Source organism: Aptenodytes forsteri, unplaced genomic scaffold, assembly GCF_000699145.1.
Source record: "Aptenodytes forsteri isolate BGI_AS27 unplaced genomic scaffold, ASM69914v1 Scaffold265, whole genome shotgun sequence".
NCBI classification, from domain to species: domain Eukaryota; kingdom Metazoa; phylum Chordata; class Aves; order Sphenisciformes; family Spheniscidae; genus Aptenodytes; species Aptenodytes forsteri.
Window position 1 is genome coordinate 2,756,483 of NW_008796175.1, and position 26,989 is coordinate 2,783,471.

The 26,989-nt window shown below is 55.5% G+C and overlaps 1 protein-coding gene across 1 annotated transcript in view; it reads left to right on the forward strand.

Annotated features, from left to right (window-relative positions):
• The first annotated feature begins 1,755 nt into the window (after positions 1 to 1,755).
• DLG3 (discs large MAGUK scaffold protein 3) overlaps positions 1,756 to 26,989 on the forward strand; it is a 78,095-nt gene continuing 52,861 nt past the window's right edge. The window contains exons 1-4 of the mRNA XM_019474195.1: positions 1,756 to 1,768; positions 2,087 to 2,218; positions 9,474 to 9,622; positions 11,270 to 11,425. Coding sequence (XP_019329740.1) covers positions 1,756 to 1,768; positions 2,087 to 2,218; positions 9,474 to 9,622; positions 11,270 to 11,425 — 450 coding nt within the window. The remainder of the gene's footprint in view (positions 1,769 to 2,086; positions 2,219 to 9,473; positions 9,623 to 11,269; positions 11,426 to 26,989) is intronic.

Below are 26,989 nucleotides of genomic sequence, written 5' to 3' on the forward strand. Positions count from 1 at the left end.
GCATCCGCGGCCCGCCGCGCTCAACAAGTGTGCCCTGCCGGTACCGGCACAGGGATTGCGCCCGGTGCCCCGCGCTCCTGCCGGGCAGTTCCCTCCCTTCCTCCCTCCCCACCACGGGCCGGGCCGCCCTGCCCGGTGCACCCCCGGGGTTGAGACCTGAGGACCGGGTGCCCCGGCTTCACACCCTCCCTGGGCTGTGGGACACATCCTCGTGCCACTGTGGCTCAGAGTGGGTGGCCATGGGATGCTGTGCTTGCAGCACCCTCGGGTGCTGTGGGGAGGGCAGGTATGGGGGTGCGGGCCCTGCGAGGAAGGACCTCCTGTAAGTGGGACTTGTACCTTGAGGTATAGTGAGATGGGCCCTGGCCACCACATGCTCTTTCTTGGCTGCTGCAGGAAGGGTGCTCCAGTCTCTTCCCTGTGCTGGGGGCACAGCACTTCCTTGGGTTTGCTGGTCTAGGGCCAGCGCTCCCCTGCTCCAGCTGGCTGTCACCTGGTGCTGGTGGCCAGCAGTGCAGGGGTCAGCGGAGGGTGCATGCCGCTCTTTCTGTGCAGCCTGGACTGGGGTGGGATGTTCACACCAGGTTCGCAGTCTTTGTGTCCTGGTATGGTGGCCCCAGTTCTCCACCTGCTTCTTTAGCTTCTGCTGATAAGGTCAGGAATGACCAGGCAAAGATGACTCAACCCCACTCACGGGATGCTGGGCAGTGTCTGATCTTGCAGAAAAGGAAGCCCTTAGTTGATAACGCAGGGCTGGGATGCCCATAAAGCCCAATAAATCTGGAGCTTGGGGAAGTCCCTGCTTTTCCTGGAGCCAGTGTGGAGCTCAGTTCTGAGCAGGAGCTATTCACGCTTCCCCAGGCTCCTTTCTCTGTTCTGCTCCCACAATGAGTCAGTGTAGGCAGGTGACACAGGCAGGACCCCCTTCCCCTTTCGGCCAAGGAGGAGCTGGGAGGGGAGCCAGCTGGGCGAGCTGGGATAGCAGGTGGCATGCACCCTAGCAGACACAGGCCCCCTTGTTTGATGACCTGAATTCCCTGCTGAGAGCCCTGGGATAAGCAGGGTCATCCTTTCTGCATGAGTTCCTGGGTTAAAAGACGAGTCCCCAACAGTGACAGAATGGCTCCCCCGCCTCCTCACACAGAGGCCTTTTGTCTGCAGGCTGCCTGGATGGCAAAGGAAAATATTCACTGATAGGACTGGGATGGGCTCAAGGTCCACGGGAGCTCCCCACCTGCCTTGAGAGATGGGTCACATCTGGGGCTGGAGCTGGACTGGCAGCTTTGGGCATCTGCCCAGAGAAGCATAGAGGTGTCCTGGCACAGAGAGATCACAGCTCCACTGTTTTAGGTCCAAGGTTGTCTCACATGATGATCCTAGTCTTTAACCAAAGCACTGCTTCATGGCAGCCTCCAGCTCCCCTCCTGGCCAGCATGCCTCCTTCCCTGACCCCAAGGTATCATGTTCCTTTCCCACTGTGTCTCCTGCTGATCCAAGGCTGCTTGATGCATGGAGCAATTCTTACGCTTCATCCTGTAGAAACCCAAGTTTTGCCACTCGTGTAGCTGAGCTGTTTGCAATATCTTGCGCTACATGAGTGGGGCTATGCTCAGCTTTGCTGCAGCCATCTGGCCCCGTGTGGGAGACTGCAGCTCTTGCGGTAGTACTCATAGCCCTGTGCAACTGGGACGTGTCCAGCTCCTGAATGGCTTCTCTGCCTGGGAGGTGGCAGAGGTGCTCAGGCTGCCCAGTGCCATGGGGTTTGGAGGTGAGTCAACCTGGATTTAGCCCCTGATTTTCAGGGTTGAGGAGGGCCAGCAGGCAGAATCACCTCCCCTCCAGCCCCTGCCTGGCGCTCTGCCATGGCCCCTCTGCACCTCACGGCAGGGTTAGCTCTTCCAGGTATGTGTAACGAGGCTGCTTTTGTGGCTGTCAGACTCTTTAAAAATCCAGAGCTGAAAGGCAACTTGAGGCATTATCCAGGTGAGCCCTTTGTGCTGCTCCAAGGCTGCACTCGAGCCTTCCCTGACAATGTCTGTCCATCCTTCAGTGTTAATGCCTTGTTACTCCTGTGTCATCTCTGCAGACACTGAACGGGCAGTGGAAATTCTGACCAGATACCAAAGCACCCTGCGGTCCCCAGAGGAGCAGGAGCTAAAAGCTTCCATTGGAAAAGTCTCGCACATCTTCCAAAGTGAACTCTTCCAGGCTCTGCTGGGTAAGCCCCTGTCTTGCGGTCCCTGGGGCTTTGCGGTCAGTGGGCTCTCCTGGGGGCCTGATCCTGCACAGGTGCCTGGCACTGACCAGGCTGGGTACATCCTGTGCAAACACATGGGTGCATGTAACACCAGGGAGCTGGTCTGTCTTTCTCCTCCAGGGCTTGGGCTGGAGATACTGGGGATCAGGGCTGCAGTTGCTGGGTGTTTGCGATGTGAACAGGATTCCGCAGTCAGGTGATTGTGGACAAGGGGTAAAGCCTTCTTCATCAGGCTATGCCAGATCTATCCAGTAGCTGCTAAAGGATGCTGCAGTGCCGTGAGCACCCTCTGCGCAGTGCAGGCGTGGTGTGTTCGCAGCCACTGCCAGGTTTCCAGCTCTGCTTCCATACCAAGGACACCCTGCCACAGGGCTTCGCTCCTCCCTGCACCCCTCAGCTTCATCACAACCTGCTACTTTCCATTCCTGCTGCTGACCCGAAGGAAAACTAAATCTTTCTATCTTTGAGACAGAATCCACACATACTCAGCTCCCTTTGGGGTATCCTGGCCTTTCTTGTGCTTAGACCCATGAGCGCTTGCGAGTAACACACTGTGCAATTTCACACAAGAAACAGACTTGACAGCGAGGCTCGTCTTAGGGCTGGGCACCAGAAAATGCCATTTTGAGCACAGCGTAAAGTTCTCTATGTGGATTTAGACAAACACAGCTGGAGTCTTGCTGGACTACGCAGCTTCTCCATGCAAGATGCATGGCTATCTTGCTGAACAAGGTCATTTGAAAACACACTTTCTTTGTAAAGTAATTTTTTTAGAAAAAAAATGATGGTTTTGGACTCTGAAGTTGCTCAGCTCCATTCCCTGTCAAAGCAGACCTGATCCTGGCTGTGCAGGTTCACTTAGGGCACTAATTTTGGAGAAGCTGCAGTGTGCTGAGTGGGGCAGGAGCTCCCACTTAGCTCCTCTCCTTAAGACCCGCTCACTGTGGGCCTAGGGGAAGCGCATGCAGCGCTGGCGGTTTCCGTTCCCAGGTCTCCCAGGAGAGTAGCCGAGTTTCCCTGCTGGGAAGGAAGGGAAAGCACCCCAGAAGCTCTGCACCCCAGAGGAGGACCCAGACCCCAGGGTGCAGAGCTCCACGCGTGGTCTGTGCCTCATTCTTGGTGCGTTTTGACCCAAGGCTGTCTCAGCCCTGGCGTTCCCCCTCACCATCACTCTCCTCTCTCAGCAGCTCTCTCCTTTTCTTCGCACCTCTGCAGCCAGAGACCCATTTCTGTGCCCACAGAGCCCCGAGTTGCCAGCAGCTACTCTGTGCTTCAGATTATCCATTGAAAATGAAATACAATCATGGGATGAGTGGCGTGTCCTGAGCTATTTTATTCTCTCCTTTCCTTGTTCTTGCTGTTGGAGCATCACCTGGAGGCTTTCAGCCCCAGCATGTCCTTGTGCAGGGCTTGCGCTGGGACGTCTGTGCCAGCGGCAGCAGAGACATGCGGCAAGGGAGGGCTCCACAGGGCAGTGGGCCCCCATGCCGAAGGGACCAGCATGCATCTCCTTTCTTGCCTCTTCATTTATACAACCCACTCTCAAAATGCTCCCCAGCCCATGGTTAGTCCCACGCTGGAGGCAGTGGTCCCCAGCAGGGCTGTGATCGCCTTGGCGAACCTGACACGAGCCCAACACCCCTGGCTGCTTTTGTGTGCTGCCACAGCCCTCCCCGGTGCTGTGTGAAGGCAGCGAAACAACTTTCCCAAAGCCCAGGGCTGTTCATATTAGTGCAAAAGTGTTGTCAAGAGAGTGTAGCTGGAGACAGCATGTCCATGCACATGCCGAGCTGCCTGCAGTTTGCACACTGGCATGCAGACGCTGCACAGACTTCCCAGCTCCCTGCTCTAAGCCATCTGTCTTGGTGTCCTATCAACACTGGCATGAGGGAGTGTCGCTTGATTGCTGGTGACCTTTTCAACTGGTTTAACAGGATATTAGTTCCTCGTGCCAGAGCGAGCTTTCTCTAGATGTGTTTACCTAACTAGGAATTTGCATTAATTACTTCCGCCTCCCTGGAGCGTGGGTTTGTGAATTCCTCCATCCCTGCGTGGACACATCTGATGCTGTGTCTCGCTGCGTGCTCACTGTGCCCGCACACAGCTGGCACACACCAGGATTGCTCGGTGTCCACAGTCCGAACCTGCTGGAGCATGGTGACAGCTCTGGGAGAGTGGTGGAGCATTTCTATTTTATTTGCTTTTCACCCGCCCTTTTCCCAGTGAGCTGCTGTGTCTCTGTCTGAAGTTTGCTCAGAGTCACGGAGCTGGTTCAGAGTTTATCCAAGAGAGGAAGATTTGCAGGAGGAGCCGCAGGTATGCCTGCCGACACAGAGGCTCCCATCTTGCTGCCCCACGCCGTGCCAGATGCTTCTGGCTCTGGAGAGGCCTCAGCCTGCAGAGGTCCCTTCTCTTGCAGCTTTTCCGAAATATGGGCCTGCTTTTTTTCAACCCCTGGGGAACATGAATGCATGCACATGGTACATCCCTGTCTTAGATTGCATGCTCCTACAGGTAGTGCTCTCCTAAGACATGCATTGGCTGGCTTAAGCTTGAACACCAAAATGTATTATGCCGTAGTAGAGTTATCAGAAGTGCCAAACATCACGGAGTTTTCCAAGTTGGTCCACATGAAAAATGCCAGGGATAGATATGGCTTTCCATATGCTTTTTTTTTTTAAGAATAAGCTGTTTTGTGGGCTCCAGAAGCCCCAGTTTGCCCAGCTCCAGGGGAGGGTCTGCTGGGACGTTCAGATAAAGCCTGTGTGGTGTCCAGGGCTGCATGTATCTGTCATCGTGAATGTGCCCAGTGTTGCTCTGCACATGCACCATTTTCTGCCAGACTCCTCTGACAACAGCACAGCCCCTTAAATCCTTGTGACCACCATGCCAGACTCAACTCCCCCTCTCCGGAGCTACCCATGCCCCGAGGCACGCTGACTCTGGCAGGACAGCTCCTGCCCCGGTGGGTGCCATGGCGGCTGGCTCAGCACAGCGATGCACGCTGGAATGCGCCAACCCCTGCTCCGCACAAAAGAAATTCCTTGGCGGTGCAGAGGGAAAACAGGCTGTGCTGGCTCCCTCCTTCTGGCCCCTCTTTCCCTGCGTCTGAGGCCATGGAGCCAAGCGCATGACTTGCAGAGAAACAGCCTGGCGAAAGGGCACTCAAGGACCCTGGGCTCAGGGGCACTGTGGCTGGGCTGGGGCGATTGTGGCCCTGCCTTGCCTCTGCTGCCTGGAGCCCCTTGGGTTGATGCTTGGCCTTGTCTCATGCCGCCGGGGAGGACAGGGCTCGCATGCAGAAGCAGCTCACTGACCTTTCCTTCCTGAAGCCGGGGCTGAAAGGGGCTGTTGTGCCCTTTGCAGCAGGCGAAGCTGGGCAGACAGGCAGGGTTTGTGTGTGCTCGGCCACCCCGGCTGCCAGCAGCCCAAAGGGCAGTGCTCCTCCCAAAAGCCCTCTGGGGCTCAGCTCCTCTCCTGTGCCCAAGCGATGGCTAGCACAGACCCCAATGAGGTCCTGTTGGCTGCTTGGGCCCAATCCTCCCCTGCGGCTCCTTTTACCCCAAAAAACGTTCCTCCTGGAGAGCCTTGCTGCTGCAGAGGCACAAGGAGAGGCAGGCTGTTGCCGACCCGCGGTGCTTCCCTGGGTGGAAAACTCCAGCCGGGAACTCAGCTCGTCAGCAGCGCTGCTGGGGATGGCAGTCATGGCTTCAACGGGTGGCTGCAGGAGCCAGGGTGGAAAACTGGAGGAATCTGGAGGATTCCCAGCCCTGAGGACTCCTCCTCTTGCAAATTAGCCCATAGCCAAGGATGGAAACTCATAGCTTGCTTGAAACCTCTGCTGTGGCGGCTATAGGTGTGAATCCTCCCTACAGCAGCAGGGCCACAGCTGGGAGGCTGGTGCGAGGCTAGAGTTTCTGCTTGGGGTAAATCTGCGGTGACACAGCTGATGACAATGCACACGTTGGGGAAGAAATGTCATTTTCTGGAAGTGCACGTGCTGGCTGGCACAAGGGCGCTGCATTAGCCCTTGGATGCTGGTGCTATAGAAGTATTTAATGACATTTATTTGACGTATTGACCTCAGGAGGAAATTGTTAGACAAATTCTAATCTCTGCAAATCTTGAGTTACTCTTCGTTATTAGATCCAGAGTGGATTTACGTTGTCATCAAACAGAAATTGGGCTGTAAGACAGAACATGCAGCATCATCTTTTGCTACCACAACGTCCTCTTACTGAGGCTTTTCAGGTAGTGCTGCTCTTAAAGTGTGCAGGTGAGGCAGACTTGTGTGCAACTTGTGATGCCCATAAGAAATGAAGGAAACCAGCATATATTTAAATTATCTTTAATGCCACATGTACGTGTGTCCTAAAATGTACTCCTGTCACGGCTGCGCCCTTTGCTGCCTGAACCCCATCCCCCGATCCTGAAACTCCTCTAATCCCTGGTGCCAGCGATGATCACCTCTCCCAGCAAGCATCTAAAATGGGCTGAGGGTTTCGGAGGTGGAGAGCAGCTGCTTTGGAGGACAAACTTCTCGCTCCACAGGCGCCTTGCCAGCTTGGCTGCCCAAGGCTGTGTTCCTGCAGCAGATGGGTGACAAACGGGGACACCGGCAGCGGTGCACCCCCACGATGGGGCTGTTCAAATCCTGTTTTCAGTTTTGCGAAGTTTTGTGCATTCCAAGCGTAATCCGCACAGCCAGGAGCTCCTGCTATCCCGTTACGCAATGACTATTTTTATAACCAGAGGGAGAGATGTTTTTGCACGAAAACAAAGTCCCATTTGTCTGGCTGTGCGATGACTGCTTGCCATGACCTCATGTCTGATTTGGGAGGACTTCAGGGGCTGCCAGCAGCGTGCTCAGCACGTGGGGGGCTGTGGAGGGGGTGCCCCAGGTGCGGTGGGTGGATGGGGGGACTCCCACTCCTCCTGTCATTGCCGGCTGCCCCATTTCTCCCAGGGCACAGGACAGAGCCTGGCAATGATGTAGCGCAAAGCAGCAGCTCCAAAAGCAGCATCGACACCAGGCAGTGGCACGGTGCTCCGTGGACTCGGGCGGCCACACAGTCTGGCTGGGCTCACCGTGGGCACAAAGCCACTCTGCCGGCAGCCGAGATTTATAGCAGCTTTTTCCATGCAGCTGAGAGGTCACCAGGCAGCCCCTGGGAGCTGGATGATGTGGGTCAATGCTGCTCCCTGTCCCATCTGCAACATGGATGTGCTGCTGCAGTGTATGGGCATGTGGTTAAACACAGGGGGAGGATGGGGACTTGCGTCTGGGGGTGCAGTCCTGCTTGTGAAAGCCTTCCTGGGAAATAGCCTCGGGCAGTGCTCAGCATGTCCCTGCTTACACTGCCCAGCTCTCACCAGATTTCCTTTGGAAATCTTTATAAAGTGGGCATTTAATACCCTGTGGTGCCTCAGTGTGGCATAGTTTCAGGTGAGAAATTGCACACTGAAGGGCTGGCGCAGCTGCTTCATCCCTGAGCTCCCAGGGAGCACCGGGGAAACAGCCACGGTCCCTTCGAGCTGAGACCCACCGCTTGCCCTTGGGGTCACTCACAGAAGAGGGGCTCTCCAGCCTCCTCCGCAGCAGATGCAGGTACAGAAAATAAACTCAGGTTCCTGCTGTGGCTTTCCCTGCTCTGAGTGCTTATTTATGCTGCCGTGACTTTTTGGCCCTGCGGACTCCGCCAGGCTTCCTGTTTCCCAGGTGCTTGAAGGGATTTATTACTTTTTTATGCCTTTTGCAACTCTTTTGGCTGACCTTTTGGAGTTTTACCTTTAACCTGGCAGCATTTACCATCCTTTCTGGTTTTCTCATTTGGACGCAGCTTCAGCTGTTTAGATGAATGTCTTCTCGCTTTTAATAGCCTCCCTTCCTCTGTGGTCCAGCCTTGCTTTCCTCCCTTTTGCCTTTACAGTATTCTCCGGCCAGGCACTGTGCGTTTGCTCTGATGTTCCAGTGGGGTCTCTCTAAATAGGCTTAGTGCCTCCCACAAATGTTTTACCCTCTTTATTACCCCTTTCAGTTTTTTCGTACAAAAGCTTCTCACTTTTGATGTAGTTCCTTTTCTGAAATTAAACACTTCTGCAATGGGTATATTGGCTTTTGTCGTTCCTACGGAAGTGCTGGATCTGGAGGTCCATGTCTGACCTGGCTCTGGAGATGAGCTGGGGGCTGCTGGGAGCCGGCAGCTGCCTGAGTGCACGGCAGTGGGGGCTTCCTTAGGGAGGAGTGAAGCCCACTGCAGCCCTGCTGCTCCCTGCAAGCCTCCACGTATGACCGGGAGAGGGTAAAATGCTCCTGGCAGGGGTAGGAAAGCGTCTGGGCTCCCACAGCCCCTCTGGAGCTACACCCAGGCAGCAGCTGCCGTCAGGTCCCGCTGTCACTCCATAACTGTTTCTGGAGCAGCGAGGGCTGGGACACCCCATTCTCATGCCTCTCTCTGGAGCCACTATGATTTACAGCAGCAGACTCAGGTCCTTGGAGCCCAGAGTGAGGATACATGGCATCTGCTTGTGGCAGTGCGCAGGTAGTATTGTGCCAGGTGGGAAGAGGGAATTTATCGGGGAAGGAGCTGGAGATAACACAGCTGTAGCCATCAGCTTTGGAGCTTGTACACCGTGAGCCTGCTGTGCTAGTGCCCCGTGCCCTCTCTGCCTGTCCCCATGGGAAGGGAGCCCCTCCATGGGCCAGGGGCACTGGGGAGCAGCGATGGGGCCGGAAAAACCCGACAGCGTCAGGGCAGGCGGGCAGGCAGGGGCTGCCTGGTGCAGGAGACTTCTTGGAGCAGAAAGGACATGGGACCATGCATGGGGCTGGTGCAGCCTGGAGGAGAGTGGGATGGGGCGGGTTTATGATTGATGTTTCTGGGCACAGTTTGCTCTTAGTCCCCGTGAAGCATGTGGTCATTGCTCCGTGGAAATGCCTGTGCCTTCCACAGCCATTGGGCGCTGTGTGCTGAGCCAGGCACCCCATTGCACCTCTTGCCTTTCCGGGGGGAGGCATGGTGGGCAGCACGGCAAGGGTGGGGAGCCAGCAGAGACCTGTCCCAGCCCATTGCCCGGGTGCCAGCCTCTCACAGAGGGCTCAGACTTATGATGCTCTGGGGGCAGAGTGGGTGGGCACAGGTGCTGCACCCCATGCAGGATGCTGGCATTGGGCTGCCTCCCCGGTCCTGTGGATATTTCTCATGCTGTTTTGCAGATATCCATGAATTCTACGATTTCACACTGCGCTCCGCACCCCTGCAGCCTCCCAGCCCAGACGCACGTTGCAGCACAGCCAGGCAGCAGCATGAGGCCAGCGAGCCCAGCTCCACAGTCACATCTGGAGAGCCCCAAAACCTCCCTGAGGTAAAAGCTGCTCTGGCACGATGCTGCAGGGCCAGACCCTGCACACTCCTGCACCAAAGGGGAGGCAAGGGGCACAGGAGGCTGCTGGCCACTGCAGCCCAGCCAGCTCACACCCAGGGTGTTTCCACACCTCCTGTGTCATAGCTTGTCTCATTAATGAGGCAACTCAATGAACTTCTCTGGTTCACAAGTGTTAATTGAATTACTCCTAATGCAAATAGCTTCAGCTCCAGCTCTGGTTCCTGCTCTGCTGTTGCAGCTGGATTAGCTGCTCCCGTCTGACGCTGTCTCAGCGGTGTTTCAGCTCTCTGATCTAGCCACCTTGCGGGCTGCTTTTGATAAGTGAAGTAGGTTGAGCCTTTTGAGTTTCCCTTTTCAGGATTTTTTTCCAGCTCTCAGATAACTTCTGTCTCTCTTATTTGCATTCTCTTTAATTTTCAACAGCCTTTTAAAAGATACGGCACCAGGTGGGGAGGCAGGAATTGAGCAGTAGGGTCTCAGTTATCTCAAAGGCACCAAGGTAAATAAAATTGCCTCATGCCTTTGCAGGCCCTCTTCCTGTCCCCCTCTCACTGCCTTGTGCCCTGCCAAGGGATGCTGTGGGATCCCCCTGAACTGGGGATACAGGAACATTTGTGCAGAAATGCAAAAATTAGGGGATTCCTCCTTTCAGCAAAATAATCCTTAGATAAACACCATATTTCTTCCTCACGGACTGAACTCGCTTCCCATCCTATACCTGCGGGGACACCAAATTTGTGTGGCACACAGGGACAATGGAGCTGACCGATGTCTCCTAAGAAGGAATACTTTAAAGGAGTTTGATGATCAAGAACCGGGGGGACAAAACTGCCCACAATCAGTGCAGGAGATATCTGTGTCCCTCTGACTCAGGAACCATTTTAGTCCCATTTTTTCTTGACCCCCTTCACATTGGCAGTCCCTCTAGTTAAAGGCAAACCTGCCCATCTAGTCTGTGTTTATGAACAAATTTTTAGTGATGTTATACCGTAGGCAGTGGGATCCCGCTTTGGGTTTATGGGTCTTGTGTAGCCTTGATCCACCCACTGGCGAGCTCTGCTGGCAATAGCCACAGGTCTCTGTGGCCAGGCCAGTCCATGGGGCCCTGAGGAGATGTGACAGTCAATAAAGACATTTAAAAATCAACGAGGAAACAAGTGGGGAAGCCGCCGTGGGCCTGCTGCAGCTAGTATGAGGGGTGCTCCTGCTCCCCCCGCAGTGCCCTGCATGCACAGGGGGGACAAGCAAAGCAGCTGGTCTCAGGGCTTCCCTGCACCGAACACAGCCCAAGCCCATCGACACCATCAAATCCCTTCTCCTTTCTCCATAAAATGTGTTTGAGGCATCTTGTGTTGCTGAAATGTCAAATGCAACAGGGAGCTGCCCCCACCCGGTGGCAGAACAGCCCTGGAGTCCCCTGCCTGCAAGCCTCCACCTTTGTCTGCAGTGACCCCGCTGCCCATGGGCCAGTGCCAAAGCAGGCTGTCACGGGCGGTGGGATGCTCGCCAAAGGCAGTATGAGCCCCCTGCATGGGGGAAAGCTCATACTTTCCCTTCCAGAAGCAGTGGGGGGGCCTGGAGGCAGCTGGCCTGCCCTACCCACATGTACCCCCTGTCTCATTTCAGGATCTGTCCCGGGACAGTGAGCAGAGGCTTCCCACAGGGGCTGGGGACAGCACGCTGGGGATGACGCCACGGCTGGTGAGGGTGACAGCACGGAGGACGGAGGCACCGGCCAGCGTCTGCAGCCTGGTCCTTGGCTCTCGCAGCGCCCTGCCCCAGGTGAGCCTCCGTGCACCCCACACCGCGTCCTACCCTGCCAGCCCAGCCGGCAGCTGGCACTAAGGGGACAGCACCGGGGCCGTGTGCCCGTAGCACTGCAGGGACGGTGCCAGGGAGGCATTTTCCTCCCCTGGGGCTGGCAGTGTTTCCTCATGGCTATTCTGGTGATGCTCAGGCTAGGAAATCTAGCAGTCACCTGTGCCAGGGGCTGGACGACACCGAAATCATCCCCTTGCGTTAGCATTTACCATGGCCCGGTGTCAGCCCTCAGGGCTTGGAGGCCAGGTGGATATGGCGCAGAAAGAAAGAGGCTCCATGGAGCTGGAAATCCTTCCAGCCCCGTCCCTCTTGCCCCCAGCGCTGGCACACTCCCACATTGCAGATCTCCGTATTTTTTTCTCTGAGCTCTTAAATGGCAGGTCCATTCCTCAGCTTACCAGGAGCTTTTCTCTGCTGTCTTATTTACTTGGAAACACTGTTTATTTGGATGTGCATCATAAATCTCAGCTTCCTCCTGGTGCGAGTGCATCGTTTGGGCTACACATTTGAGGGGAGTTTTAGGGACAAGCGAAGGACAAAATGCACTTTTGGGAGGGATGAAGTGGCTGGGATGGATGGAGCTCACCACAGATTTAAAATAATATGAAAATGTTGTTTTCCTTGGCATAGTTTGAAATAATGCTTGTTTGCTAAGTCAAAATCTTCTTCCAAAATATTTTAAATACGAAAATTGCACTGCTGCTTTTCTCTCCTTTTTAAATGTTTCCCTTCTTATTCTGCGCTGCAATAAAATGGGTAATGCCCCATTTTTTTCCCTTACTGTTTAAGTTCTCCTTTTCCTCTTGCTACTCTCTATGTTTTCAAACATTCACCAAATCTTTACCAGTTTTGGAAGGGCAAGACAGTGGTTTTCTGAACACGACAGGAGGATGAGCTTGGCTGCCAGTCTCCGTTTGCCAGTGGGAGGGAACCACAATCACAGATGGGGGAGTCATGGGGCAAAACCCACGAGGGGTGAGAGCCTGATCAGTCCAGAACAGTCAGATTTTAAGGGATTTTCTTCGTAACTGTCCCAGGCTGTGGAGTGCAGCGGCTCTTGCATCCAGCCCCAAATGTCTGGCTGAGTTGCAATGTCTCCTTTAGCAGCAGCCACCTAGCTTTGATTTTAAGACTTCATGCGATGGATCTGCTGTGTCCCTAGCCTGGCTGGCCTGATGGCTATTTATCCTTCCCATTAAAAATCTGCACTTTGCTGTTAGCCTGGATTTGTCTCACTTTAGCTCCCAGCCCCAGGAAATTTTGCTGCCTTTGTTTGCTAGGATAAAGGACCGTGGCAATCAGAAATGTTCCCAACATGTAGGTATTTATAGATGCATCTAAGTTCCCTCTTAACTTTCCCTTAGATAAACTAAACAGATTGGCTTCTTCACTCACTCAGTGTGAGGCAGGTTGTTCCAGCCCTGAAATAATTCCTGTCATTCTTTTCTGAAGTTTTTTTTATTTCAGCCTCCTCCTTTCCTAGCCTGTGTTGGTACAGTTCAGGAGCTGGTCCTCGGTGCCAGGCGCTGGCTCTTTTGGGGTCACTCAGCTGTGGGGACCACAGCTGCCAGCCCGGAGCAGGGGGTCACTGCCCCGAGAGGGAGGGGGCAGTGGGGACCCGGGTGGGCAGGACAGGGCTCTGGGAGGGCTGTGCTCTGGCAGGGCTCTCTCATCTGCAGCCTCTTTCATCCCAGAGGATGGGCACTTCACAGCCTGGTTGCAGGCAGAGCAGGGACCTGGAGGGGAAAAACCATCAGGATGGTAGTGTTCAGTGCTGGGCTTATCCATGCCCATAGTCCTGCCTGAAACTCGGCTTTCTGTGGAGACTCAGCAGCTTTCCTGGAAACTGGGACCAAGCGGTGCTGGAGAGCTGCAGGCTCAAGTGCTGTTCCTCTGCAGCAGCCCCTGTGCTGGGGTATGGGTGCCTTTGACATGGCAGTGAACCTGTTCCCCGAGGTGTCATCTTCAACGCTGAACACAGGCCTTGCCCCAGTGGAGCAGGAGCATTTCCAGCAATCCCTCATGTCAGCGATCTGGACCATGACACGGGATCAGCCATGCCTGGGTGCAAGCTGTGCCGATGGACCACAGCATGGGCCCTGCTTCGCATCCCTTGCTCCTGCATAAAGGCACTGAGGAGACCTCAGCTCCTGCCCAGCATCACCTCCTGTGTTGGTTCTCAACAGCCCCAGTGTGCAGGACAGCGTCAGGACTGGATAACACCTACACATCCAGCTCCTGCCCACCTCCACGGTGACTTCTTGCTCCCCAGCCTTCAGTGCATCCTTTTTGCCACGGGCGTTTCCAAAGTGGGTTTCAGGAAAACATGTGAGATGGCAAATGGCACTTGGAAGAACCAGGGAAGCTTTTATAATAGGTGATACTTAATGCTAGGGCAGGAGGGCACCAGCTGCAGGGCAGAGCAGCTGTCCCCCTGGTGCTATCAGCCCAGGAACAAGAGCTCTAGTGGACACCCTACCACTGATAAAAGGCAAGATGATGAACTGGCTTGTCCTGCCTGAAGTAAGTGCAATTCTCTTATCGCATCTGTCAATGTAAATAAGTTTTCTGTTGTCCTGGCTTTGTCCTCTCCCCTGCCTGTAGCTCTCCCCGGCGGTGATAGCAGAGCAAAAGCCACCATAACCTGCTTTAGCCAGGAAGGCGCATGAGAAATAAATTGCCTCTCTGCACAAATGCTTCCAGGAACAGGAAATTTTCTGCCTGCTGGTGAGAATGTGTGTGCGCTCCAAGTAGCCCTGCAGTGTGCAAATGGCTGCTGCAAAGGAAATGGGACCGGTAAATACAGCAGCAACATGTGCTTCCTGACGGCAAGGCTTAGTGGGCTGAAACCATCCCTCCATGGGAAAGTGGATGTTCAGCCCTCAACGGAGCAAGAGCAAAGGGACTCAGCCAGCGGAAATGCCCTGTTGAGGCGCTCAGAGGCACAATCCCACCTGAGCTCTCGGGTTTGTGGGGTTTTATTTGCCAAATCCTCCATTTCAACCTTTCCCCGAGCCTCGTGGTTGCCTTAGCAGGGCTGCTCAGGGTTTGTGTGCATCCACAGTGGGAAGACCCACAAGGATGCTCCCATGGCCGGTGCCACTCGCCAGCGCTCACAGGCTGGCAGGAAGGCTGCTTCTCTCAGTAAACGCCGTTCTCATCTTCTGTGCGGTGAGCAGAGAACAGCCAGCTGTAAAGATAAATGAAAGAGGAACAATGTCGCTGATGAGCAGAAACTCTGCGCCTGCAAGGAAGCGCTGCTTTTTCCCTACCACTCTCTCCTGCTTCCCAGCACGGCTCTGCAGCCACTCTGACTTCATCCCTGTCATCGCGCCAGTGCGGTGCCGCCCCTCCTGCGGTCGCCTGCCCATGCATCTCTCCCTCCCTCTTGCCTGCCAAGGGTTTCGTTGCTTCGCTGCCTGACGCCAACGCCGCGGCTCTGTCCTTGCTCAGCCCAACAGCTGACACTGAGCAACAGCAGGTCTTAACATGATGGAGAGAGGGAGCGAGACTACTTCAGAGGACACATTCTGTGTCCGGCTCCAAAATTGCCGGTGAATAGGAAACCTCGCTGGCAGGCACTGCTGCTGCTCTCGCAGGCTGGGGGTGCGTGGAATGCCGCTGAGCATGCCAGCAGCATGCCAGGTGCTGGCTGTGCTTTAGCCCTGCTGGACTGAGGCCAAAAATGTCCCCTTCCCTCCCTACATCCCAGGGAAGACATGGCCCAGCTCTGCAGAAACGCCCTGGCAGGGTGTTAGGAGGCTGCCCTGCTGCACCTGCCGCTGAAGAAGATGCATCCGTCTGCCCTATAACCCACAGCTCAAGTGTCAAAAAGGTTCATGGAGCTCCCTGGGGGATTTGGCAAAGAAAGGCAAGCTGTGCCACCAGCGTGGCGACCAGCTGTCTGCTTCCCCCATCCTTCTCTCAAGTGCTTTTTCCTCTTTCCCGATTTGCCTTTGGCCAAAGAGAAGGGCGTTCCCATGCTCCGCACCTTTGCCTGGCGGGAGCAGCTCTGGGCACCTGCAGCGGGTCAGGATGAGACCGGCGTGTGGCAGATACTGCAGCTGCAGAAATGCCTGCTACGAGCTCCCTGCTCCCCCCTGCCCTGACTGCAGCCCCACCGCTCTTCATTTTCTCTGCAAGTTGTGTGAGAGGGGAAGCACCAAGTAGCTGTTTGCTACCTCAAGGAGTGTCAGGGAAATTAAGCAGGTCCCTGATGTGCACGAATGTCTGACAATGAATGCAGCCCCCTCAAGAAGCTCCCCATGAAGTTGCTTGGTTGCACATGCCCTGCTGTCCCCACCACGCCCTGTCCTCTCTGTGGGCTGGCTGAGCAGGCACCTGAAGCCATCGCTGCAGGCCAGACTGGCCACTGCTTTATCTCAGCTCAAGCCTGGCAGCATCAGCCCTGCAACCCTAAAATCCTGGGAGGTGGCTAATGCTCAAGCAATGGGAGCAGAGGAGCAAGCAGCTCCTGGAGGGACCCCCCCCCCCCCCCCCCCCATCCCCATGCACCTTTGAGAGCATGTTTAATTTTAGGAGAAGCAGAGAAAAGCAGCAACCCACAGCACAGAGGCCCCAGCTGCTGCCCCGGTGTCACTTGAGCTGCTTTGTGCCTGGAGGTTGCTTCAGGGCTCTGCATTCAGATGCTCTCCAGCAGTTTTGTGTTTCGACATTGCAGACACAGGCTCAAAAGCCAAAGTGCTGAAGCCAAGAGGGTGTCTGTCTGCAGTAACGCGCTCAGGTTCAACCATACATCAGCCCTGCACAGCACAGACACCCAGCTGGGCAGCCGGCTGCCTGTGTCCCAAGGATGCTGCTGCTCAAAGCAGGGTCAGCGTGGGCTGTGTCAGTAAGAGCTGTCACTTCAGTGGACTTTTTTGGGTTGAATGGCCTCAGCTTTACTAGAGGCTCTTGCTATTCCTGCTGTGGAGATGAACAAGGAGATGCTTAGACCTCAGTTGTCCCAGCTCAATATACAGCTTCAGCAAAGGATGAAGAAGTCAGTAGAGCCACCAGGCTGTCAAACCAAAAGTTCATGCACGGGCACCTGTTCCTATTCTATTTGGGAACTTTCTGTCTAAAACCAGCAGCAAAAGGAAGATCCTTGGCAGACCCCTAGGCTTTTCTGGCTGCATGGCATAGGAAAGCCCTGCTGGACATAGGGCTGTTGGTCCGTCCATTCATCCAAGTCATCATCACTGTTTTGAAGTTATTTTGTGATGGTGTGAGTGCATGCAGCACTGCCCATGCAGTGGCAGAAAGGGTACAGTGAGGGGGAGGCTTTGGGGAGTGTCCTGCAGATGGCCACGCTCCAGAGTCATCCAGACGAGCCTGGAGTCCATCCATTCTCCCTCCAGATTCATGCTTCAGCTTCGTTTGCCTCCGTCTAGTGCACGTGTCTGCCTGTCCCCAGGGGAGCACAGCTGCTGGGGCGATTCACACACTGAGATTTACACTGATAGGTTTCATGCATATCTCTGAAATCAAGAACTGAGACCATTCACAGGCATCTCAATGGAATGGGGACTGAACAGGGGCCAGCCGCATCAGTGCCTTGGCCAGGAGCTCCATGAGCCACCGCACTGTCCCCGCAGGGTCTGTCTGCTTTGCTCATCACATTTCCAAAATGAGCTGGTGCAGCCTCGGTGCAGGGTCCCCACAGCAGCACCCAGGTCCCTCCATTCCTGCTTTGCCTTGTCGGGTGACTGACCACATTCCTACTGCAACCAAAGTGAAGCATCGGAGTCCGTCTCCCATAGCACGAACCAACCAGGGGCTCTCAAAGTGCGGAGCCTCCATGCCCACAGCATGGGATGTGCCACCCCGACTTCCACCCATCCACGGTCTGCTCCCCCTCACAGACACCCCAGCATCTCAGGAGGCTGAGGACAAATCTCCTGCGTGCATTTCTGCAAAACAAATGGGCTTTTCTTGCCATTTTTTAAAGGAACAAACCAAGCTTGAAGGCAGAGCCTGGCAGGCCAGCTGCTTTCTATCTGGAGCGCTGGAGCTGGGGGAACGTCGCTGCATCTTAATGGCATCAGGCTGGACGGAAATCAGGATTCTGGTGGCAGAGGCAATACCAGCACTGGTATAAATAGAGCAGCCACAATAACTGCTCATGAAGGTTTTTAGTCTTTAGGATTTGGAGGATCGGTATCAAGCTATGCTGAGAGATCCATTATCCTCGCCATTGGTAGGAGCTAGGGGAATTGCAGGGGAAGGACAGTGGATGAGTGTGGGTTTGGGAATCGTCCCTCTTGTGAATCCGAGTGTGAGCCCTTTGAAAGGTGCTCTTTCTGCTGTGTGCTGCCTCCTCTTGCTTTGCTCTGCCTGCTCTGGGGGGTTAGACCATGCGTGGCTGAAGCAGTGCAAGCATTTCAAGCCAACGTTATGCCCTGCTGCAGGAAGCGAGGGTTTGCTCCAGGGCGGCGCCCGCCAGAGCCCTGCAGCCTGCAGGTACAAAGCACCTTGCAGGACCCTCACTGGCATTGCACCTAAAAATTATTCCAAGTATTGAGACTCAGGCAAAGGCCTCCTGCAGTCTGTGACCTAGATAGCTCTCGGGGCTGGCACCGCTCAGGCACACCAGCATCTGTGCCCAAAGCACTGACATGGAGAGCATCATGCCTGGCCGGTGTCGCTTCCCCAGCCTCACGCCAGCTTCCCACCTGCACGTGTCCAGGAAACATGGCAATGTCCTGCCAGGCTGTCCCCCCCGCTTTTAAGGTGTATTTTTAGACCAGATCATTTCGCAGCCTGGGCTACAGCAGACTGCGGGAGGAGCGGTGGCAGAGCAAGCGAGGGGGCACTGCGCTGCACTGCACTGCAGGCTGGTCCTGGAGCTGGATTCATTGCTGAAGCCAGGGGCAAGGTCTGCCAGCTGCTTCATGAGTGTGTTGCAGTCCCATTGCTGCACTGTTCATTCCCGCTCCCTTGGCATGTACTGCGCAGCTATTTCCCCTCTGTGCGGTGGTAGATTTTGCATAGCTTAATCTCACAGGGTGTTTTTGCAGGGAGGTTTTGTAAGCTTTGGGGCTCTGCTGCTGTGGGAGCACTCCCGCATTACTGCTCTGTTTCAGAGCAAGAACGTGGTGATGAAACCACTCTCCTAGCTGCCTGCTCTCACCGCACCGTGGCTTGGTGGCAGAGCTCATGGCCTGGCTTCCTTTGGGATGAAACTCAACCCAGCTGTGTGCTCTGGCCCCTGTGGATGCCCAGTCCCTGAGACCCAACCATTCCTTGTCCAAACCAAGCCCTGAAGCCAGGGTGAGGGAAGCAGCACGTCATCCCTCAACATCATCCGTCACCCAGGGCTTGCATTTCTGATGTGTCACTCCTGAGGAACACATGTGTACGGGTGTGCCTGTGCCTCGGGATCACCTCCTCACCCCACGGATGGGACCCGGTTCGAAGGTCACCTCGGGGCTTCCGAAACGGTCGTGTCTTCTCCTGGCGTGCGGGCGGCAGACGGGACGGGCAGGTGGCGACAGTGCGCCTTTAAGAGAGGTCCGCGAGCCGGCTGCTGCCCTGCGGCACGCGCGCTGATTGGCCGAGCGGCCGGCAGGCGGGCCGGGAGCGGGGACAGCCATTCAAAAATTTCCGAAGGGACCTATTGCTGAAGCCAGGGGCAAGGTCTGCCAGCTGCTTCATGAGTGTGTTGCAGTCCCATTGCTGCACTGTTCATTCCCGCTCCCTTGGCATGTACTGCGCAGCTATTTCCCCTCTGTGCGGTGGTAGATTTTGCATAGCTTAATCTCACAGGGTGTTTTTGCAGGGAGGTTTTGTAAGCTTTGGGGCTCTGCTGCTGTGGGAGCACTCCCGCATTACTGCTCTGTTTCAGAGCAAGAACGTGGTGATGAAACCACTCTCCTAGCTGCCTGCTCTCACCGCACCGTGGCTTGGTGGCAGAGCTCATGGCCTGGCTTCCTTTGGGATGAAACTCAACCCAGCTGTGTGCTCTGGCCCCTGTGGATGCCCAGTCCCTGAGACCCAACCATTCCTTGTCCAAACCAAGCCCTGAAGCCAGGGTGAGGGAAGCAGCACGTCATCCCTCAACATCATCCGTCACCCAGGGCTTGCATTTCTGATGTGTCACTCCTGAGGAACACATGTGTACGGGTGTGCCTGTGCCTCGGGATCACCTCCTCACCCCACGGATGGGACCCGGTTCGAAGGTCACCTCGGGGCTTCCGAAACGGTCGTGTCTTCTCCTGGCGTGCGGGCGGCAGACGGGACGGGCAGGTGGCGACAGTGCGCCTTTAAGAGAGGTCCGTGAGCCGGCTGCTGCCCTGCGGCACGCGCGCTGATTGGCCGAGCGGCCGGCAGGCGGGCCGGGAGCGGGGACAGCCATTCAGAAATTTCCGAAGAGCACTTTCTTCCTTAAAGGGGCCAGGGCAGTGCGACAGGGAGGGCCAGCGCCAGCCGGGAGCCCACCTCCCGTCCACCGCGGGTGCCCAGGGCTCCCAGGGACACCAGCATTCATTTTTCTCGCCGAGGTTGGGCAGGTTCCCATGCCGGAAAGTGTGTCCTGCAGCAGCACAGCCCGGACGAGGTGCCAGTATGCCTACGAGCCACTGGCGGGGGGCAGTGTGAGCTGCGGAATGGGCTTTGCTCTGTCTGGAAGGGGCAGGTTGGTGCAGGGCTGGCCAGGCAAAAAAGAGAAAGCGTGGACCCACAGAGGCCCCCTTCTCATCCACCACGCGGGGTGGGAATAATCGAGGAAAGGGCATCCCTGGGCCCTGGATGTGGGGAAAGGTCCCTCTGGGCAGGTCTGTGCTGCCCAGGGCAGCCCCAGATCTGAGCAGAGTGGTGCTGAGCCCTTGCAGCACTTTCAGAGCCACATGTTGACCCACTCCAAGAATGGGACTGGTTCCTGCAGGGCTGGCTCTGGGTGGGGAGCCCATGAGAGCCGACTCGTGGGGCTTTATGGCCCCAAGAACACATCGGCTTAGGCAGGGCCAGCCAGGAGACCTCCGACAGCCTTGTACAGCATAAGCGGGGTGTGTTCGGCTGCCGCTAAGTCTGAGTGTGTAAGCACACCCAGGGACAGCCTGGGACTAGTGAAAGATGCAGGGAAACAGGATGTCTGGTGGGATCACACTAGGCACAAGCAGCTGGAGATCAAGATACAGGACCAAAAAAATATCAACCGATTCTCTTAAAGACATGAGACTTCAAAATACCTCACTCTGGCTCTGGCTTGGAGTGGTGAAGTTGTGCCCTGGTCACATTTTCAAACCTTTCCTCTGCTCCATCAGGCTGGAAATGTGCTTTATTCTAGAGGAAATGAGGCACACACAAGGACTGGGTACCCACAGACCACGGCATTGCTGTAATTGCTATGCCCATGCAGCAGCAAGGCTCCCCCCTTCTGCCCAGGGAGGTGCCACAGGAAGGCAGTCCACAGCCAGCCCATGCTTCAAGTGCTCCAGTGCAAGGCAGGAGCCTCTCTGCTGGGTGATGGGGAGAGCGGCTGTGGGCGTTGTGAGGCTGTCAGGAAATCCATAAAGCCTGCTGCAGTTGATTGCTATTAAATAGAGCCTCCAGGCTCTTCTTTACAGGGAAGGAGCCTGGGCTCTGCTGCAGGGAACTGCCACAGGTCTCCATCGCTCCTCTCCCCCGCCAGCACAGCCGTCGAAGACATTCAGTTGGCTGTAATTTCAATTGCAGAAAGTGGCTGGTGAGTTTATCGAAGACCCTCGTACCATTGCTGCCACAAGTGAGGATATGTGAACTGCGTAGTGGCATTGGGCAACATATCAGGGATCATTAATAGAATGAAAATGGTTTTGCCCTGGAGGAGAATAATTTCTTTGGCAAATGCCCTGAGAGCTCTGAGAGCTATCGGTCCCTTGGTATGCCTGGTTATTATTATCCCAACTGCACATTTCCTGGCATGAACCGCTGCCGGTGGCAGGGAGGAACAGTCTCAGCGTGAGATGTTCATTATCCTGCCCTTTCCCACTCACCTGTGACTGCGCAGGTGAGTGGGAAACCTCCAACACTCATGGGAACCACCGGCCCCATTTGCCCGCTAGCTGTGCAGCCGGCTCTGCAGAGCGCCTGTTCAAGTTTCATTTGACAAGCCCCAGACTCAGCAAATTGCAAATCCCTGCTGGATGGGGGTCTGTGGTAGTGCTAAGGAACCGACTGACGGACTGAGCCAAGTTCGGTTGGTTCCTCCCTTTACTGCTCATCTCCTCGTGGCCTGCTCCCCTGCCCCGCGCATTTACCCCTCGGTGTTCCTCATCCCCCATTCTCAGCTGGGTGGCTGCAGACCCCGCTGCCTCCCCTGCACTTTGGATGTTGGGTAGCTTTTTGCAGGTGATTGTGGTCGAGAAAGGTGCCTCCCCTATGCAAAACTGTCCCCCACCTCGTTTCCCAGCATTACAAAGATGATACCTTCCCCATCTGCACCCAGGCTGAGAGCTAACATGTGGCTTTGGGTCCCCTGGCAGGACCCAGATCCCGCTTGGGCTAAAGGCAAGGAGCAGCATGACAGCGCTCATGTGACCGTTGTCTCTGCAAGGAGCTGGCTGCCTTCAGCCTGCCCCGTCTTCTGCTTCTAGAAAGGCTGTAGGTGCAACAAACCCCCAGCTCCTGGTCCCTCACACTTGCCTTCCTCTTCCCACAGGACTTCATGTGAGAGGAAGGAAGCGACAACAGGGGCTGAAATGCCAGCAACGCCAGATAAAACCTAGCTCTGTGCCGCCTTCATGCTGTGTAAATAGCACCATCTCCGGGGATTTCTTGACACTTCGCTGAAATTAGCACCTGTAAAAAGAGCAGCTGCCAAAGCTGAATTTAAATAAGATGGGCAGGCTTGTGGTAGGAAGAGGGTAGAGGATGAAAGAGCTCTTGGTTTCCTTGAATTGCTTTCCTCCGTGAAGGCACCTGCCTGGAAATCAGCTCCCAGGTCCTTTAGCCCTGCTTAATGCCCACATCACTGGGGTGAGATGCCCACAGCTGCCTGAAGGCACTGCACCTGTCCTGCCAAACCCAGGTCTGGGCACCCCAGTGCAGGTGCCCGCACCGCTGGGCACTGCACCTGTCCTGCCAAACCCAGATCTGGGCACCCCAGTGCAGGTGCCCGCACCGTTTGGGCTCCAGCAGTGCCATTCCCAGTAGCTAAAACACTGCTACCCACTTAAGAAAGCTGGAGAAGTGCAGGACGCGGATTCCCCTGGCCAGCAGGCCCTGGTCTCCTCTTGAGCTCCATGTCCTAAGCCCCACATAGTGTTAGGGAGCATTGCAAACAGGCAGCAGCAACCAGGGATTTTTTTTTTTCCTTTTAATTGGGGCTAGCAGGCAGCACATGGAGTTCAGTACAAATGAGTAGGAATTAACAACTCTCGTGGCAGCTGAAGTGGGACATGCGGGTTTTCAGGAGGGGAGCTGCAAGTGGGTAGGGAACGGCTGCATCAGAGCTGCAGCGGCTGAGGCTCAAGGCCCCTCCGTTTGCAGGTGGTGATGAGGCACTAACAGATAAGAGAGCTGGGGAAAGCAGCAGAAGGTTTTAGATCATGGAGCCGTCCCTGAGGTTGCGGCTGTAGGTGCAACAAACCCCCAGCTCCTGGTCCCTCACACTTGCCTTCCTCTTCCCACAGGACTTCATGTGAGAGGAAGGAAGCGACAACAGGGGCTGAAATGCCAGCAACGCCAGATAAAACCTAGCTCTGTGCCGCCTTCATGCTGTGTAAATAGCACCATCTCCGGGGATTTCTTGACACTTCGCTGAAATTAGCACCTGTAAAAAGAGCAGCTGCCAAAGCTGAATTTAAATAAGATGGGCAGGCTTGTGGTAGGAAGAGGGTAGAGGATGAAAGAGCTCTTGGTTTCCTTGAATTGCTTTCCTCCGTGAAGGCACCTGCCTGGAAATCAGCTCCCAGGTCCTTTAGCCCTGCTTAATGCCCACATCACTGGGGTGAGATGCCCACAGCTGCCTGAAGGCGCTGGGCACTGCACCTGTCCTGCCAAACCCAGATCTGGGCACCCCAGTGCAGGTGCCCGCACCGTTTGGGCTCCAGCAGTGCCATTCCCAGTAGCTAAAACACTGCTACCCACTTAAGAAAGCTGGAGAAGTGCAGGACGCGGATTCCCCTGGCCAGCAGGCCCTGGTCTCCTCTTGAGCTCCATGTCCTAAGCCCCACATAGTGTTAGGGAGCATTGCAAACAGGCAGAGCAGCAACCGGATTTTTTTTTTTCCTTTTAATTGGGGCTAGCAGGCAGCACATGGAGTTCAGTACAAATGAGTAGGAATTAACAACTCTCGTGGCAGCTGAAGTGGGACATGCGGGTTTTCAGGAGGGGAGCTGCAAGTGGGTAGGGAACGGCTGCATCAGAGCTGCAGCGGCTGAGGCTCAAGGCCCCTCCGTTTGCAGGTGGTGATGAGGCACTAACAGATAAGAGAGCTGGGGAAAGCCAGGCAGCACATGGAGTTCAGTACAAATGAGTAGGAATTAACAACTCTCGTGGCAGCTGAAGTGGGACATGCGGGTTTTCAGGAGGGGAGCTGCAAGTGGGTAGGGAACGGCTGCATCAGAGCTGCAGCGGCTGAGGCTCAAGGCCCCTCCGTTTGCAGGTGGTGATGAGGCACTAACAGATAAGAGAGCTGGGGAAAGCAGCAGAAGGTTTTAGATCATGGAGCCGTCCCTGAGTTTGCGAGCTGGCAAGCGGAATGGGGTGGAGGCAGCAACGCTGGCACTCCAGGGCTGGCGGTGAGGGTGTTTCCCATGTGGGGATGCCCATTGCATGCATGGCTGCCCCATCTGCGGGGCTGCCAGAGACCGAGCAGGAAGAGGACCAGAGACCTTCCTTGTGGAGGACAGACTCCAGTCTGCCATGGAGGGGGAAAAAAAAATCAAATGCTTCTCTTAATTGTCACTCAGCTCCTTATTAAAGCGGTTTTCCCTAACTGGTCTTGTCCTTAGCTTTTGCACTTCCCCCCCTAAGTGAATGCCCATATCCCTGTCTGCCCCCACCACAGGACTGAGTGAAAGGAGGAGATGTGTCTGGAGCAGGGCAGGTGCAAGCAGTCAGGGTTACAAACTTTGCATGTGCTCTCCTCCTCCCACCCAAGTCAGCCTCTTCCAGACATGGGTCTCCTGCCTGACCTTGGCCCAAAGATGCCTTTGGTGGAGGCTCATGGTAGTGGAGGGGGCCTCACTGGGTGGCCAGTGGGGCTCTGCACACTGCATGGTCTCTGCAGCTGAACAGTGCCATCCTAGGGTGGGAACTGTGATGGGAGGGAGGTTTGCAGCTGGGCTGGAGCTGTAATTAGTTATGGTTGTGTTACAGGTTCTGGGCACATCTCATTGATGAAGTGACTCAGATCTCAGAGGTGCCATAGGGTGGGAGATGGTGGGTAGCCAAGATGGACTTCATGTCCTTTTACTCTCATGTGGGAGACACTGGCCACCTGCCTGTTTCTACAAGGCTTGTTGCTGGGCTTTGTTGCAGCAGTCCCCTACCTCAGCTTCATTCCTGCCCCAGTCCCTCCCTTCGTTCCCACCTCTGCCCTCACTGCTGCAAGATGCCCTCTCCCCACGGATGACATCCCCCAGCCCCCTGGTCCACCCTGGCTGTTGAGGAGGTACAGCATCTCCCCGGAGCACAGGGCTCATCAGCCCAGCATCCTCCTGCAGGGCCAGCACCATGTGCTCTGGGAGATGGCACAAGGAGCAGTAGAAGATGTGGAGATGATCCTAATTTCTTGAAGCCTGAAGTGTGAAGTTCTCTGTTAATGCCAACACTGCATGCTTTCCTTCCATGCACACAAACACAGTTTTTCATTGATTAAAGTAACTCTGAACAAGCTTGCTTTGCATGCAGGCATCCAATCCTTCCTTGCCTCAGTGAGCTCCTGGGGTCTGCAGTGTCCTGTGGCACTGAGCTCTGCAGGGTAGAAATACTTTCTTATGTGCAGCCATTGGCTTCATCTTGCTGCATCTCTGGGTCTTTGGGTCAGTGCCACAGTGCACCCGGGTCCCATAACTGACTGTCAGTGAGAGCCCCTGGGAGCAGGAGGGTGAGGCTCACCTGCAGAGCGGTTTCGGAGGGCTCAGCAGCAATGCTGTGCTCAGCCACTTGAGGCCAGCATGGTGGGGACAGGCTCCCTAGACTTGATTGTCCAGGAACATTATGACTGTCCTAAGCTTGCAGCTGGGGAAATTTCAGTCTAATGTATCTGAGCCACAACACCGCTCCATGCATGGAGCAGCACATGATTGTAGCATCCATCAGAGGTAACCTGAGCAGCCCAGAGGCAATGAAGCGCAGGCAGTGCTGGAGAGGACAGGCTCTGCACTGTGCAGTGGGGACCATGGGGCTTGGGGACAACGCGGATCCCGATTACAGGGTGTCTTCTGCCCCCTCCCCTTTGCCCAGAAGCAACCATTTCACTTGACCACGTGGGAGCAAACACTGCAGGAGCACCTCTGTCTGCAGTGGTCAAGTGCAGAAGTAATTTTGTATTGCAGTTTAAAGAGCTAAAGAAACAAGCAGTGGGCAGGGGCATTTATCTGACCGGCCATCACACGCGTCCTCCTCCCACAGCCCTGCTTGTGAGCAGGGCCATATTGCACTGACTGCATGAGGCCAGTAGGAGCCTGCAGGTATTGCAGCCTGAATTGGGGTGTTGAACCACCACATCTTGTGGCTCAACTTGCAACCCCCTCCCGCTTCTGTCTCATTCCTTTACCCGTACCCTGTGGGAGCCCTATTGTGCTCCTTTCATTGCTCTTCTACGTATTTATGGACCATTTCTTCAAATAATTCTTCACCCACCCTCGTGTTTATTACAACCCTCAAGCATTAGGAGGCCGGGTTCAGGTTCCAACTGGTCAGATGTGGTTTTTTGTAATGGTTTTTCTCTCTACCCTTCAATTTGTCTGGGTGACTCTCTTCTGAACTTCTTCCAGTTGGCACTTCTGTGCAAGACGTGAGGGGCTGCCCGAGCGGCACTGGGAGTAGCGCCCTTGCCCTGCTGCACCAGCAGGCATTTCTGCTCTGCTTTTACCATCCCGATGGCAGTAGGTGGACGGCCCAGCAAAGGCCCTTGGTGTTTCTACACCCCCAATGCACCCGTGGCAATGGCAGCATCCCCAGGCTGCTGTGCTGGAGCGCATGGTAATATTTCCAGCAAAGCAGGGTGAGAGCTGACGTGGGGATGCAACAGAGATGCTGCTGCAGGGCTAGTGACCATGGTTCAGGTCTGGAAAAATGATTTCATGCTCCAGTGCGGATCACAGCTGATGCAAAGTGAACCCCTCTTGCTGTCAACCACAAAGCTGGCAGGGCTGCCCCCCGCCGTGCCGGGGCTAGAGGAACGGAGCTGCACAAGAGCTGCCTGGCGCGTCTGGGGATGGTGACGGGCTGAGGGCAGCTGCAGGCGATGCACGAGGCTGTTGAGCGGAGGATTTCTGTTCCTTCTGGATGCCGCCAGCGCAGGCTGCCGGGGAGCAGCGGGGGCAGAGCCGGCACTCCCCCGGGGCCCGCTGCCTGGGAACTGCCCCGTCCGGT